General features: G+C 43.4%; 1 protein-coding gene across 1 annotated transcript; it reads left to right on the top strand.

Moving 5' to 3' along the window:
- Nucleotides 1–22: 22 nt before the first annotated feature.
- Nucleotides 23–1,562, top strand: LOC138008339 (adenosine receptor A2a-like). Its single transcript, XM_068855654.1, has one exon. The coding sequence runs from the start codon at nucleotides 238–240 to the stop codon at nucleotides 1,189–1,191; it is 954 nt and encodes a 317-aa protein (XP_068711755.1). The 5' UTR covers nucleotides 23–237; the 3' UTR covers nucleotides 1,192–1,562.
- The last annotated feature ends 13,983 nt before the right edge of the window (nucleotides 1,563–15,545 follow it).

Consider the following 15,545-nt stretch of genomic DNA (forward strand, 5'->3'; position numbering starts at 1 on the left):
CGGTCTTATCTTCCGAAGCGTTTTTTTATATCACGCCAACTCACGGAATGAGCAGTATTTAGATGATTCACGAAGGGAATGAGGTTTAATACCTATTCCAGCAGGAAAGCTTTCCCGAATGGAGGAGCGCACATTTACTAACTAGTTTGTTCCGTTTTTGAAGTGTATTGAGGTGACGAGTATATATAGCCAGAATTCTACGAAAAGTTGAGCATAGTTGTGGATCGAAACGTAAGGATGCTACCGGCAGATTTTAGAATTACGTTAGGATGCATGTGTGTCCCTGTAGTTGTAACAAATGGTTGCGTATGCCTGCTAGTCTACATGTACAGAAGCCTCCGATCATACACAAACGGGATTGTTGTTTCACTTGCTGTGTCCGATATCCTTACAGGTGCGGTTCTGTTACCATTGCAAATAACCGTTCCAGAATTCGAGGAAGTTAGTGGATACATTGTGTGTATAATAATGCTCACGGGAGTTGCAAATGTGGTTGCTGTTACTCTAGACAGGTATCTGGCGATTAAAAGACCATTTGATTACCTTGCTGTTATGCAGAGGCACTTTATTAAACTTATAGTGTCGTCTTGGGCTATACCGATTGCAATAGCCATCATACCGTTGAGTTTCAACCCACCGCAGAATAAACTGGCATACACTATATACCTTTCTTTGCTTCAATTATTATGCGTAATTGTGCCTTACGTCTTTGTGTTCGTCGCCTACTGCCGGATTTTTCACCGAGCCAGGACCATCGTCAACCGGTTAAGAAGAGAAAGCAGTATAAGCTGGCATAAAGATGAGAAGAGAACAGGGAGAAAAAATGATACTGCTTCCGAAGCAAAAGTCGCTAAGATGTTTTCTGTCATCGCTGTTTCTTTTATCTTAAGTTGGATGCCAGTCATTTATCTGACCAGCGTTTTAGCTGCGGTTGGCAAGTTGGATACAGTCTTACTGGACCAGCTGTCACCCTCTTGGCTGAGGGAACTTTCTCTAGTAACTATTGCACTGGGCTCTATGGTCAATCCTATCATTTACTGCTTTTTCAAGCCAGATTTCAGACGGATCTTGAAAAGAGTACTGAGAAGATATGCCCCAAAGAGAAAAAAGAGTGGTTCTGAGAAGTTGAACACGACGCTAATTGTAGAGAAGTTAGAAAGCGGAGACGGAGGCCCAGAGACCGACATCTGAACAGTTTCTTAAATTCATCAGAGATGAAATAACAGTAAGAGAATTCTTATAATACTACCTTGTTTATTTCAGTCATGCATCTGACATGCCTGATCAGTTATACTGTCGAGTCGGAATAGATGGAGATTCGTGTAGTTGAAATGGCTGATTAAAGTAACTCTGGTTAAACCCAAAACCAAGTTCAATTATAATCTTTCCTTTAATACATTAATGACGACGAAGATGATGATGATGAAGATGGTGACTAAAAGTCTGTCTGTGACAGAGAAGGGTATATATCTTTACAGATAGAGTGGCTAATTACTGAACTTTAATAGGTAACGAATATGTTTATTGCAGATACAAACAAGAATAAACGGAATGTGACCTGGCGATGTTTCGTTTTCGTTAAGAGCGTTTCTATTCTCTCTTTTTTTTAATTTTTGGATCTGAAGGGTTTAAATAATCTCACAACTCCCAATAAAAACGGATTTGAGCTCTGGGAGTTCGTCTCAGTCTTTGGAAAGACCCTTTGAAAAGAACTGGACGAATGTAAATTTCCATACAACTCGATTTCTGATAATCGCACTGATTTGATTAGAAAGCTGGGTCGCCCTCAAGAATTTTATCTTTCATGCCTGGATAATGTGCTGAATACACCAATTATAGATACGTGATAGCATGATCTTTTGGTCAAAGAAACGTTATCTCCAGTCTTTCAATATGTGATCCAATTACATTGGAACAGACAGGAAACTAAGTAGTTACTTGTGTGTCATAGTTGTAGAAGTAATTTGACAAGTGTGTTTCAACATATGACGTGCTCTAGATCAGAACGTGCATTGAAACAAATTCAGCAACATTATCACAATTCTAGCTTTCATTATGCGGGATGCTTTTCCAAATACGTCTTATTGCATTCAGACAAACCCTTGAAGCCGTATGATTTACTGATGATTCTGATGAAAGACACTAGAAAAAAATCTGCCGAATAGCTTTCACGAGCAGATTGGTAATACTTCCCACGATGGCCTCCATGGATGTTCGAATTCCGATCAGAATTGAGAAGTTTGAGTGATTCTTAATTGAATCGTTCGCTCATATAATTACACTAGAATACCTTTTCCCCCCAAATGTTGAACACATCACAGCATGGATTATTTGTGGAGTGGGCCCACCTTGTGATTAGGTATGTCTTTATGGACATCAAATGAGAACATATTGGAAACATGCACCTTCTAGAGCTACTCTTATCAAGGAGTAGTCCGACCGAGTTGGATTTCAGCATTCCACTGAGTTGTGACTTAGGGCCGTTTCCTTTTGTCAGAACTGTCTGGCCACACCCGTACACGGTTTGCAAAGAAAATGCAACAATTTAAAGGAACAGTTGCATGATAATCCCTCACATTCTTCTGGAGGAGCTTATATCATCCTTGAAGTGCGCTAATTAATTTGAAGGCATTGTGACTCAGAGTTAGTCCTTCCAAATGCCCGGTCTGGCTGGTCTGTTTTGTTAAATGAAAAGCGCCTTTAGCTATCACGCACAAGTCGAAAGACAGGGATCATAATATCCCACAAGCAAAATAAAGATTCAGTCAATTATTCTGAAGATTTTGACCGACCACCGGTTGGCTCGGTTGAGCATCAGACAAGCGTGCAGGAGGTCGTGAGTTGACTCTGGTCGGATCAACACTCAGGGTCTTTGAAAAACTGAAGAGAAAGTGCTGCCTTTGTAATTACATACTTCCGCAAATGGTTAGAATGAATTTCAAGTCTTCTCGGTCTGGATTTTATAACGACTTCAAACCATTAGGCCTCGTCTTGTTCATAAACTCTGTCGCACGTTAAAGATCCCCCACACTATTAAATAAGAGCAGGGCATTGAGTTCCCGGTGTTGTGGTCTAGTCTGAAGGTGTCCCCAATTAGCGCCATAAGTCGCGAGAACGATATGTGAATAAAGATTGCGATTGTGTGAAAGCATAAGGTGGCGTTGGATACGATGTGGTAAGTATTCTTGCCGAGATATTTGCTCCAACTAATCTCGCAAGCAAACTTTCAGGGGTTAATTTTAATGTATTTATTGGGTTATTTCTCCTGGTTTATACAGTTTTGTCCTAAACTTGGCATCCCGCCGGAAAAAAAGGGTTAGCAAGGTGACATTTACAGCTCTTTATATTTGCACTTTGTTTACGGAGAAGTGACCGCCTGGTCATCGGATGCGTGTGAAGTGCAGATGGCCCGGTCCTCAAAAGTGGTCCACGGATTCCATCTATTGGTGTGACGCTAGCCTACCGCGAATGGGCTTGTGTGAGCTTGAATGGGCTTCAAGCGTCCCTATAGAAAAGCGAGTTATTAAATGTAATCCCAAGTATGCTAAGTACAAAGATATGATACAAATAACACTGTAGATACAGAGCTTTTTTTTATGACCTCCCGTTAAAAAATATAAGACTGCGTTACTGTTGTAAGTTAAAGGGCATCGAGTCTCTTTTATCGAAGAATCCCGATTCTCCCAGTTGCAAAAGATTAATTACCCTCAATGGTGCAATGCCTTGCGACTTAAACCATTTGGTTTATTTCAGTGACTGAAATCACCCCAGCGGTTTCTGTTGCGCATTTTACTGCAGAGGCGAAAACGTCGACTGAAATTCCACAGAATCTCAAATCTTGGGCTATCTAGAGGCGCTCTTTGTAATAAGGGCCTGCGAGCATGGTCCATCGTGAGGAGAAGTGGGCCCTCCGTGCAGCTTGTTACCTCGGTCAAAACCCATTTTGCCATTATTCCAAAATCGATTTTCACTAAATTTCAACTTCACCATGCAACAGACGCAAGGAAAATATACCATTTGGTTTATTTTGGAAGTCTTGGAAGTCTCGGCCGCACACCGTCGTAACATTACAAGCGTGAATATTGGATAAAAGCCACAACTATTGGCGCACATAGATGTAATAAAACAGTCCTGTTTCAAACATAATACAGCAAGGGAAATACAAAAATAGCGGCATTGCCGGATACGAAAAATCAAAAACCCTCTGGGAAAATTTGAAACGTATTCCCCGAACCAAACGCAGTCCTGCAAACACTTCGAGGTTTAAAGGTATTTATTCGCGTAACAGATGATGTATAAAATTAAAAGCATAAATGAAGCTTAAACTACAAGTTAGGCCTAGCATGGCTCAGCACTTGAGCATCGGTAACCTTGCAAACTTGACTAAACTATAAGAAAAGCCACAGGAAGCTGCACTGAATTGGCAATCGTAACCTCTAGAAGACGAATACGCAAAAAGCCACACAATGATGAGAGACGGAGCTAAAAACTGAGGCAGCACAAAACTGCGGGTAAACGATGTCGACCTAGAATGACTAATCATATGCTATAACTAGCTTAAATACAACAGTCACTAGCTAAACTCCCTCTCTAACACCTACTGTAACGGTTACCCAGGCCCTGTCGCTCTGGTAACGCAGAAATATTCAATTCCAGGCTTTTTCGTTCCACTCAATCGCCAGAAATTCCATCTTTCTGCTTCACCAGGCAAGAGAAATAAACCGTTAGGTTTATTTTGGAAGTCTCGGCCGCACACCTTCGTAACATTACAAACGTGAATATTGGATAAAAGTCACAAAACGATAATCTAACAATGGGACGTAAATACAAAAATATATATTACAGAAAGGTAACAAAAGACCTTTAAAAAATTCGTTCACTTGGGGCAGCTGCCAGTCTCATAAGTACAAAAGTCCGACAAAAACATTCTCTCAGGCAATTAAAAGCTAACGAGGAAACAGTGGTGCTAGCACCAAAAATGCCGTTCCTAGCTTTGCCCCTTACAAACAGTATCTAAAACGCGGGCAGGAACAGCCAGTCATGAACACATGGATACTAGTGATTACCATCTTAGCACAAAAAACAGGCTGATTTACGCAAGGAAACCACAAGGCTTCCTTCGGACTTACACGTTCTCAAATGAAAAAGAACACTAACAACTTTTGACACAGGTGGATGTAACCCGATATTGATCAAATCCGAATCTTGAGTAAAGACGTCAACCGCCTCGGTCCTGGGATGGTAAAAACTAAGAATTAAAGCAAGCTAATTTAGTTTAAGAGCTGCAAGAAAACCTAATAACTGTGTGAGGCCTCAACCTTGATCTACAACTTCGTGAATACTTCATCATTAAACGTATAATCGTCAAAGTCGGAAAGCCTACTCAAGCGAAAAGCGGTAAGATTACATTTCCAAAGAATTCACTTAACATAAAGAGAAGAACTAAATCCGAAGCAGACGAGAAAGAAGCTGCGGTTCAGGCACTTAGCTGCCTTAATGAACGATACTCACAACGTTTGTGTTGTCTGTAAACTAACCATGCTGGCCTACCACAGAGGCCACAAAAACCTGGCATAAACAGCCACATAGTCCGGCGTTCCTAAAATAGTATCAGTGAAGCTTTTGAACTGAGAGATTCTGCATTCAGTAACAGATGATACACTCTGAACCTTCAAAAGTATCCATTACAATAGCCAACCAAGTGATAACTTGCGTCGGTTCCCACTGCGACTTTTCCTCATTAACAAAGAAACAACGAGTAAAGCAAGCTACTGTTAATTGACAGACTACTGAACTTGGCTTCATTTTTCTTCTCCACGAGTAAGTCAATAAAGTTTTGAGTAACTTAAAAAGCAAATGCAGAGCAGAGGATAAGCCGAAAGGCAAAATTACAAACGGAAAATATCTAAACTTTTCGGTCCCCAGAAACGCGGGAGAAAGTTAGGAATTTTCCATGGTCAGGGAAATTTTCTATGTCACAGACACAGTGGATATAATCAGACTTTAGGTGACAACACTGACGAACAAAAAACCTTACAAAAGATCTTCAGGGCTGTGGAAATATCTTCACACCAGTAATGTTTGCTTAAAAAACAAAAATTAAAGTGCCTCAAATCAAGTATAAGGCTTTTCTTACTGAAAGTTGCAGAGGAACTGAAAAGGGGATTAATAATATCAGGTGGACAAAAAAGCGGTTCAATACATCGCTATGTTAAATACTCAGAAGTAACGTCAACTTGAAACAAGTTCGCCGATTCTTCCGCAAGGCTAAACTATTGTTTGCATGGCTAAACTATTGTTTGCATGGACTCGCCAGTAAGCGGATGCCAGGCAGCGTCTGAATTGAAATGCATACCACAGAACGGAATCTTATAATCATTACGTATGACACTGAACATAAATAAATCCCAAGGCACATATTTTTACCCATCCATCATAACATTTCGACAAAATGCCGCTAACCAAGACCGTACTGGAATGGCTCTTCAATATAGCCTCCGAAACAAAATAACCATCGGTAAAAGAGTCAAGAGAAGTGCTAAAAGCAAAATTGGACATCACTACACCTTCGACTTGACTTTGACAGCCAGCTAGTCGTTGACCGATATGAGACTTGGAAACCAGGACACCAGGTTTGCTTTCTATAATGTCTGTACTCTAGGGGCCGGTTGCTGGAAGCCTGGTTAGCGCTAACCGTTGGTTAAGAGGTATCAAAACCTATAGGTTTCTATGGTATTTAATGCTGGTTAGCGTTAACCATGCTTCGAGCAACCCAGGCCAGACTGTTACATTCAAAAACACACACTCACATTTCCAGTCCGCCATCTTAACTTTATTTACTACCCAGAACACACTACAGGCACGGGTTACACAGGCAACCCACAGAACAATCACTACAACTCGGCCCCAATATGAAACTAAAACAATGAGTATAATAAAACTAAGCTATGAGGAATCCCTTTTAAAAGGCATAACTGTTAATAAAAGTTAATAAAGCTCTGTTTGCGAAATGTAAACAAATCTCTTTCAGCGAAATATCTGCCACTCAAAATCATAGCAAAGATTGAAGACTTAATTTGTATCGAAATCATATAATCTCTTAAGTAACACTGTTCTTAACAAGTCAGTTTGGGTCAGTCTTTCATGTTACATAGTCTTTAAGCCAACCAGGCTCAGCTCTCTTGCGACTGGACCTTCGAGGTTCAATGGTCTGTTCGGGCATCCTATCAACAGCAGTGTCATCCGCGGGCACAGTAGCGGGTCGTTCTCCTGGGCTAACAACGGATTGAGGGTTAGTAAGAACAACTGGTTCCATTACAGGTGTCTGTTCAGGTTCTATGAACGTTTTCACATGGCTAACATTCCTCTTTAGCAGGGTTTCACCACGTTCAATGATGACCAGATCTCGTCTCTTGGAAACGACGCTATACGGCTCCGGATAAAATGTTGCAGACAACTTGTTCTGTTTCTGCTTCATTAATAGTACCTTGTCTCCTTCTGACACGTCAGAGTCAGCAGGTCTCTTGTTTGCGCTTTCAGCTCCTTACTGTTTCGTTCAGCATCCTGATCTCGTGCCTGCTGATCTGTGGTACCAGATCTATCCTCCCCCTCGTCAGTACTTTCAAACTCTGGCATCTTGGTTTAGATCTTGCTCCTATACAATAGCTCTGCAAGGCTATAGTGCCAGTCGTAGTGTGGGGTGTTGACCTGTAGGCCAGAAGATATTTCTGTAACTCTCGTTGTCATGGTTTTCCTTCAGTATGGGCCACGCACATTGCTTTAAGCATTGACTTGTTCTGCCGCTCTACCTCCCCTTTTGCTCTAGGCCATAAGGAAATAAGCCTCTTATGCTTGATTCCCAGCTCATCCAGTAATTCCTCCATCTCATGGCTTACTCAGTTTGATCCATTGTCTGTCCGTAGTGTCTCAGGGAATCCATGACCAGTCAACTGCTTCTCAAGTCACTTGATGATGGTACTTCTAGATGTGTTCCGTACTACATCCACCTCTATCCATCTACTGTAATAATCAACAGTGACAGGAAGGCTCTCTCCTGTTGGTAGCGGACCCATCAGGTCTATTGCAAGGTCTCTCCATGGAGGGCATGGTTGTTGTTTTAACCGGCGGTGTAGTGGTAACAGGAGTCATAGCAGTGACTTCTTGCAATGTCTTTCGACCACAGAATTCATGTTTGGCCACCATACGTTACTGTTCTCCAACACTCGCGGATGGTTAAGAGTTCCTCATCCTCAGCGGAAGCTCTCCTTATCTCCCTAGTTGTCATCGCCCGTGGGGTTGCACTGATTGCCAGCATTCTCACATATTCTTCACTTATATTATTACATCTTGATGAAGCTGGTATCGTCGTCAAAATACGTAGACAGTCAGCAATGTTCTGGCCTGAGGGTACATGTCGCATGGTGTACTTGGAAGGCATTAGACGCGGTGCCCATCTGTCAACTCTGGCCAATGGTTTGGACTTCGGTCCCTAAATAACCTCGAAAGATTGCCGGCAGTAACAAGTTTAAATGACTCTAGCCCTAATAGATAAAGGCTGTACCTCTCATAACCCCAAACAACTGCCACTGCCTCTTTTTCTGTTTTGCTGAAACAAAGCTCAACCTTACTTAAGCTACGGCTGGCAAATGCAACTGCACTCTTCACTCCCTTCCTGCTTTTGTACAAGGCCCAAGTTCAACTTGGCTCGCGTCAGTAACCACCTCCATCAGAGTATTTTTGCCATAAAAAGCCATCATTGATGCCTCCGCCAATTGCCTCTTTAATGCCTCAAACGCTTTGTTTTCCTCCTTGCCCCACTTCCATCTAGTGTCCTGTTGTGTCAACTTCCGTAGAGGTTCTGCTGTAGTTACAAAATTTGGTAAGAACCTTGCGCTGAAACTGATGAAGGTTGCGCTCAACCTTGCTTAAGCTACGGCTGGCAAATGCAACTGCTCTCTTCACTCCCTGCTGCGTTTGTACAAGGCCCAAGTTCAACTTGGCTGGCGTCAGTGACCACCTCCATCAATGTATTTTTGCCATAAAAAGCCATCATTGATGCCTCCGCCAATTGCCTCTTTAATGCCTCAAACGCTTTGTTTTCCTCCTTGCCCCACTTCCATCTGGTGTTCTGTCGTGTCAACTTCCGTAGTGGTTCTGCTGCGGTTACAAAATTTGGTAGGAACCTTGCGCTGAAACTGATGAGTCCCAGAAGACTCCTCAGATCGGCAACATTAGTGGGGGACTCTGTTTCACGAACATCTCTGATTTTTTCCTTTGTTGGTCCCACACCCTGCTTATTTAAGAGCAGTCCCATGACTACAATCTGACTCATTCCAATCTTGCACTTATCTTTGTTGAGGGTCAAGTTCCTCTCTCTCAAACGGTGTAGCAATATGATGAGATTTCTATCATGCTCCTCTGTCGTTTTCCCTGAACAACAATGTCATCAGTCATATTGGTGGCCCAAGGGCAGTCAGCAATCGCCTTACAGTGTTCTGATACTGTTCAGGAGCACTATTCACACCAAAACTCAGCAAAGAAACAGTGAATCACCAGATGAAAATGTTGTGATATCCCTGGACGATTCTTCGAGCTCAAATTCGATGAAAACCCATTTTCATGTCTAGCTTGGAGAAAACTGTGCTTCCATTTATTTCTTCCAACACCTCGTCCACTGTGGGAATGGGTAATTTCTCCCTTTGAATTTCTCATTTGCGTTGGCTTGGGAACAAATACAGCAGGGTTGACACAGGTTGTTGGGACTGACACTTTCTCGATGATGTCAAGATCAAGTACTGAAACCTTCAATCTTCTGCTGGACTTTATCTTCTAATGGGTAGGGTACGCGCCTCGGTTTCAGTGTTACTGGTGTAACGTTGCGATCGATATACATCTTAAGTTGGTAACCAGACAGCTTGCCCACTCCAGAGAACACACTTGGAAAACGGTCCGCAGTACTTCCAATGTCACTGTCAACAGAATAAACTGTTGTCGTACTCGCTAGTTCTCGTCTAACTTTGAGCACTTATGGGCACTTAGCAGCTGAGCTACCTGATACACACCGTCCTTCTCCCGTAACAAGAACAGTCTCCACCACAGTCTACCCATGACATTCTTCAGTAGCCTCAAATTTGCCAACCACCAGTAAACACCCATTTCCATAGACACCAAGATTCCTCTCTTCTGGTTGCAATTTTGCTTTAAGGCCAATCCTCACAAGAAGGCTGTGAAACTGCCCCTCACCAAGTAAGGTAAACTGCGCCCCTGAATCAAAAATCATCTTAGTAGCGGTACCATTGATCTTCACTGCTACAATGTTATCTTGACATGCTGTTTCCCCAATGAAGTTTACTGGAAAGGCGAAAGGTTCTTCTCCACTATCATATTCCACTTGATTAATTTGTTGTCTGGGCCTTAGCGGTGGTTTGCACCTAACACTACTTTTTCGCTGACTATTATTCCCACTAACTCTCCCACCACTCTTGCTCTGCTTTCGATCCCACCCCATGCCTACAACATATTGCCCAGTGCCCCATCCTACCACACTTTGCACACGTCTTATCTCTCGCAAGACACACCTGTCACGAGAAAATGCCCTGGCCTCCCACATGCATATCGCTTGTGTGTAGCTTGCCTACCTGATGTTTTTTTTTTGCTTTCTCTGTACTGGACCAAATTCACGCTCGACTTTCCTTCCTTTCCAGCAATTACGTTTCCTTTATATTTACGAAAATGGTTGAACGCTTTGAAATGATGTAGAATTGAGAAAGTAGAACGAAGGAAATTGCAATACTTTTCTTGAAGCTTGGGTAAATTACTCCTGTAGTTACAGCCCAGGTGGACAAATGGCATTCTGACCTGTTTTTCACGACTGCCGAGATCAGGCGTTAGACAACATGGAACAGTACACGTTTTGTCGCATTCCTCATGGCCATTTGGGCGCTTTCCATTCAACCGGAAGTTTTAGTTTAAAATTTTGTTTATTTCTTGTGACGAATGGAACAGCATTTTTCCGGTTGGCCGCTTGAAACGAATCACACCAATGACTATATACCCAAAATGTAAACAGTAATTACGCCCACGAGGAGAAATGAAGCAATGGGAAGGGATTTTACGGTTGTTTCGGGATTCCGGAGTCGAGACAATTTTCGTTCCTGGCATCCGGATTCCTCAGCCTTGGAATCCCAAATCCAGATCTAGGAATCCGGAATTCTGCCAGCTACGTGATCTGTCTGCGGTGGGCGCCTTTCGCTTCCAGGCGCTATGATTGTGCTGGGTTCTAATCCAGAATCTACAGTAATTGTGGGTCCTGGAATCCGGAATCCACTGCTTAGGACTGTCTTGGATACTTTGGATACCTTGGTCGGGGCGACATTTGTTTTGATCTCTTTTTCAGACATGTTGCCCCATTTTGTTCTGTTATCTTAGCCTCGGCTGGTGAAACTTAAAATCCTTTGCGCATAAATTATTGAAGACTAGTGGTAATCTCGGATTATTGAAGTGCGTTCGACAGTCGCTTTGGAAGCCAAGGAGAAGGGTACGTAGGGAAATAAACCATTCTCGTCAACACAGCCTCGGATCTACTCCAGGCTCTGGGAAACTCTATGTAGGAGAACATGCGCCTCAGGGTTCTTATAGCCAAAATTTGGCTATTTGAACCTTACGGGCGCCTGCTCACTACTCGTGCTAACATGAATGCGCCAATTAATGACTCTTTTGATTGTTCTTCTCGAAAACCAATGAGAGACACTTTGTTTCAGAGCTCTTCTCTCCCTCTGTCAAGAGAAGAGATCTGGGGTCGAGATGAGGTAAGAAACAATCTCATTGGAACAAACAATCATGATGTGCGCCATCGACGTATCAATGCTTGTATGACGTAATTCAAGATGGTGCTGAAAAAGCAGATGAACGAAAAAACAAAAATTTGTTAAAGCTTACCCTATTGGTCAGCGGCGCCTCTTGGGCTGCCACGAGTTTTGTGAGGTCCGACTTTTTACCTTCGGGTGGAAAGTTTGCTTATCATGTGGCCTCCAAATGTACTGTACGTACTTGTTGTACTGGTTCTTAACCTCTTTATCAGATTTTCGGATTGTTGGAGCGTTCTTGGACGTCAGTTTCACCCGATATTCTCGAACCTATCATCAAGTCCGAGCCGCCATCTTGGATCTGTAACCGACGCTGCCTCAAGACCGTCTACAACAGCAAGGAGACAATATAGTAGCTCTGAGCTTAAATCCATCAGAGCTTCTCAGCCCAAATCCCGTCTACCTGTGGAACTTTGGACAACATTAGGAGATTTTGGAATAAGAAAACGCTATAGATCGAAGAGAGCCTGCCGAGCAAAGATACGTGGGTTCCCTGTGGGTGATACCACAGGCACTACCCCTACAGTTCTCCAGAGCTCGTCACGCTCTAAGTCAAGTTTCCCCTCCATGCTCTCAAGCAACGTGAGATCTCTGCCTTCAAAGATAACCGAACTGCAGACCGTTGTCAAGGCAGTTAAGGCAGGAATTGTTTGCGTTACAGAAACTTGGCTAAATGACCTGACTCCTGACTCTTCGTTGGAAATCCCGCGGTTCCTCTGCTTTAGAAATGATAGATCTGGAAGACCGGGCGGTGGTGTGTGCGCTTATGTTGACTCAACTTTTCCCTGCCAGAGATTAATCGAGCAAGAAGATCAAGACATTGAGTCACTATGGATTAATATAAGACCATTCAAGCTGCCTCGTTGTGTGTCAGCCATTTTTTTTAGGAGTTATTTACCACTCAACATCTTGTGCTGCGGATGACAATGTGGCTCTTATTGACCACATACAAAAGGTGTCTGAAGCATTACTCCTAAAACGTCCTGATGACTTAATTGTTATCAATGGCGATTTCACTCCTACTACAACAGGCATATCTGAACGATCAATCAAGCTCAGAACTGGGCTCAGTCAAATTACGAAGGTTTTGACAAGGGATACTGGAACTTTAGATTGGTGCCTCACCAACAAACCCAAAGTTTTCCGCGACCCCAAGCAGTTACCAAAGATTGGTAGGAGCGATCATTACACTATTCTTATCAAGCCGTGTGAGTCTCTCCCTGGCCACAACCACTCAAAGAAAGATTTTTGGTCTCGTGACCTGCGTACTAGTAGCCTTCACGCTTTCGGAAGATGGATCACCAATTTCGACTGGAGCCCAGTGCTTGACTTGTCCAGAGTGTGTAAAAAATTCGATCTTTTCAGTCAAACCCTGTTAAAGGCCATTGATTCGTACCTTCCCCTGCGATGTGTCAAGGTGTGCTCGTCCGACAAGCCCTGGGTCTCAAATAAGCTTAGATGGCTTATTACGCAGAGGAAAAAAAGCGCTGAAATCCCTTGGCAAGGATTCTCCCCTGTACAAGGAACTGCGTAACAAGACCCAATGTCGCATTTGCAAAAGAACGTACTACGAGAACAAGGTGTCTAACCTAAAGGACAGTAATTCCACCAGATGGTGGCGTGAGATTAAAGACCTGGGTGGGCTGCGTGGCAATAGCTCTGACTAGTGGCAGCAGATGCCTGGGAATGAGTTCCCTTCCACTGACTCCCTGTGTGAAAAGTTCAAAAACTTCCACTTCTCGCCACTCCAGCCCCCGGACGATGTCGCTACCATTCCTGTCCCTAAGGAGTTCCTAGTGTCAACTCACCAAGCCTTCTGAGCACTGAGATCTATAAAAGTAAAGAAGTCACCTGGCCCTGGCAAGGTACCTAACCGCATATGGAAAAAGTTCGCTTTCGAACTTGCCCCAGTGGTGCGTGACCTCTACAACACCTCCTTGGTCGAGGGAGTTGTTCCCTGTGCGTGGAAGCAGTCCATCGTCGTACCTATTCCCAAGGTCAACCCCCCAAAAGTGCTGGAAGAGGACTTGAGACCTATATCCTTGACCGCACTCCTTGCTAAAATAATGGAGGGCTTTACCCATGACTCCTTAGCCAGGTAGGTGCTAGGTCAGTTAGATATCAAGCAGTTCTGCGTAAAAGAAAAATGCACTACGCATGCGCTTGTGTACCTTTTCCATTCCATACTGCAATTTTTGGACAGGGGTAACACCTCTATTCGGATTTTCTTTGCCGATTTTTCCAAGGGCTTTGTCCTGGTGGATCACATTGTACTTTTGGAAGAGTTCTCAATGTACACCCGTCCATTCTTAGATGGATAGGTGCCTTCTTGTCTGAGAGATCTCAAAGAGTAAGGGTAGGGAAATCATTATCATCACCTGTATCCCTTCACGGAGGAATTCCCCAGTGTACAAAATTAGCCCCCTTGTTGTTTGCCACTTTAGTTAACCGTCTAGTTGCCACATGGCCGTGTAGACTAAAGTATGTAGATGATACTACCGTCTTTGAGGCAATTCCGATATGTAGCCGGAGCTACTTCCCACTTATTGTAAACGATATTTCTTGCTTTTCCTCTCTCCGAGGAATGCACCTTAACCCTAAAAAATGTAAGGTTATGGATATTAATTTTCTCCAATACCAGCCTGGTCGCCCGGCCCCTATTACCATCAAGGGCTGCCCTGTCCATCAGGTGCACACGTACAAGCTCCTTGGAGTCCATGTTTCTCACGATCTATCATGGAACGCGCATGTAGAGCACATAGTCACCAAAGCCTGTAAACGCCTTTATGCCCTTCGTTTGCTTAGGAAATCGGGTGTTGCGTGTGCGGACCTAGTTACCATTTACTGTGCAGCGTATTCAGTGCTTGAATACGCTGCGCCTGTATGGGCTGCACTCCCCCTCTATCTTGACAACCTGGTTGAGTCTGTGCAGCGCAAAGCCCTCCGCATAATGTTCCCAGGTGTCGACTATAACAGTGCCTTGTATCAATCTGGGCTTAAAACGCTGAATAAGAGAAGTAAGGAAATATGTACAAATTTTATATCTTATGTACGAGGTAATGGTCTGGAGCCAATATGCTCCTTACTCCCAGCTACTGTAAAGCAACCACATGGCCACGGGCTACGGTCTGGGAGTACTCCCCAGTCCCGCCCCAGGGCGAACACTGACCGTCTAAGGAACTTTATTACTCACAAATACGCGTAGAGACTTTGGAACCAATGACTATGTTATCCATTAGTGTGAATAATTTATATGTATTGTACCCAGGCTGACACCACTGTAATCCAGCTTTTGTAATACTCACGATTAGAAATTGCGTTGTCGTTATGTCCTTATGTCATATGGCGTAGAAAACTGGCGCTTCACATTTATTTACACTCTAATCAGTTACGTCTGTTCAAATATAAGTGCTCCACGGCCAACGTTTGCAAAAACATAATCCCTCCTTGTCCTTGTACATGTTCATTGCCATGACTTTAACATCTTGAGTTCCCACGGCCTGCTGCCGTCTGACCTTGTAGCTCAGTCGGTAGAGCAGCGGTGATCTAACCCGAAGGTTGTGGGTTCAACCCACCCTGGTCGGCAATCAGTTAATCGTCCATCCAATAGGTACTGCACTTTTCACGAAAACTGCTGTATATTATCAGTCATAAACAGGAGCGGATATAAGAGGGGGAGGG

The sequence above is a fragment of the Montipora foliosa genome, chromosome 6 (genome assembly GCF_036669935.1).
Source record: "Montipora foliosa isolate CH-2021 chromosome 6, ASM3666993v2, whole genome shotgun sequence".
In the NCBI taxonomy this organism is placed as follows: Eukaryota; Metazoa; Cnidaria; class Anthozoa; order Scleractinia; family Acroporidae; genus Montipora; species Montipora foliosa.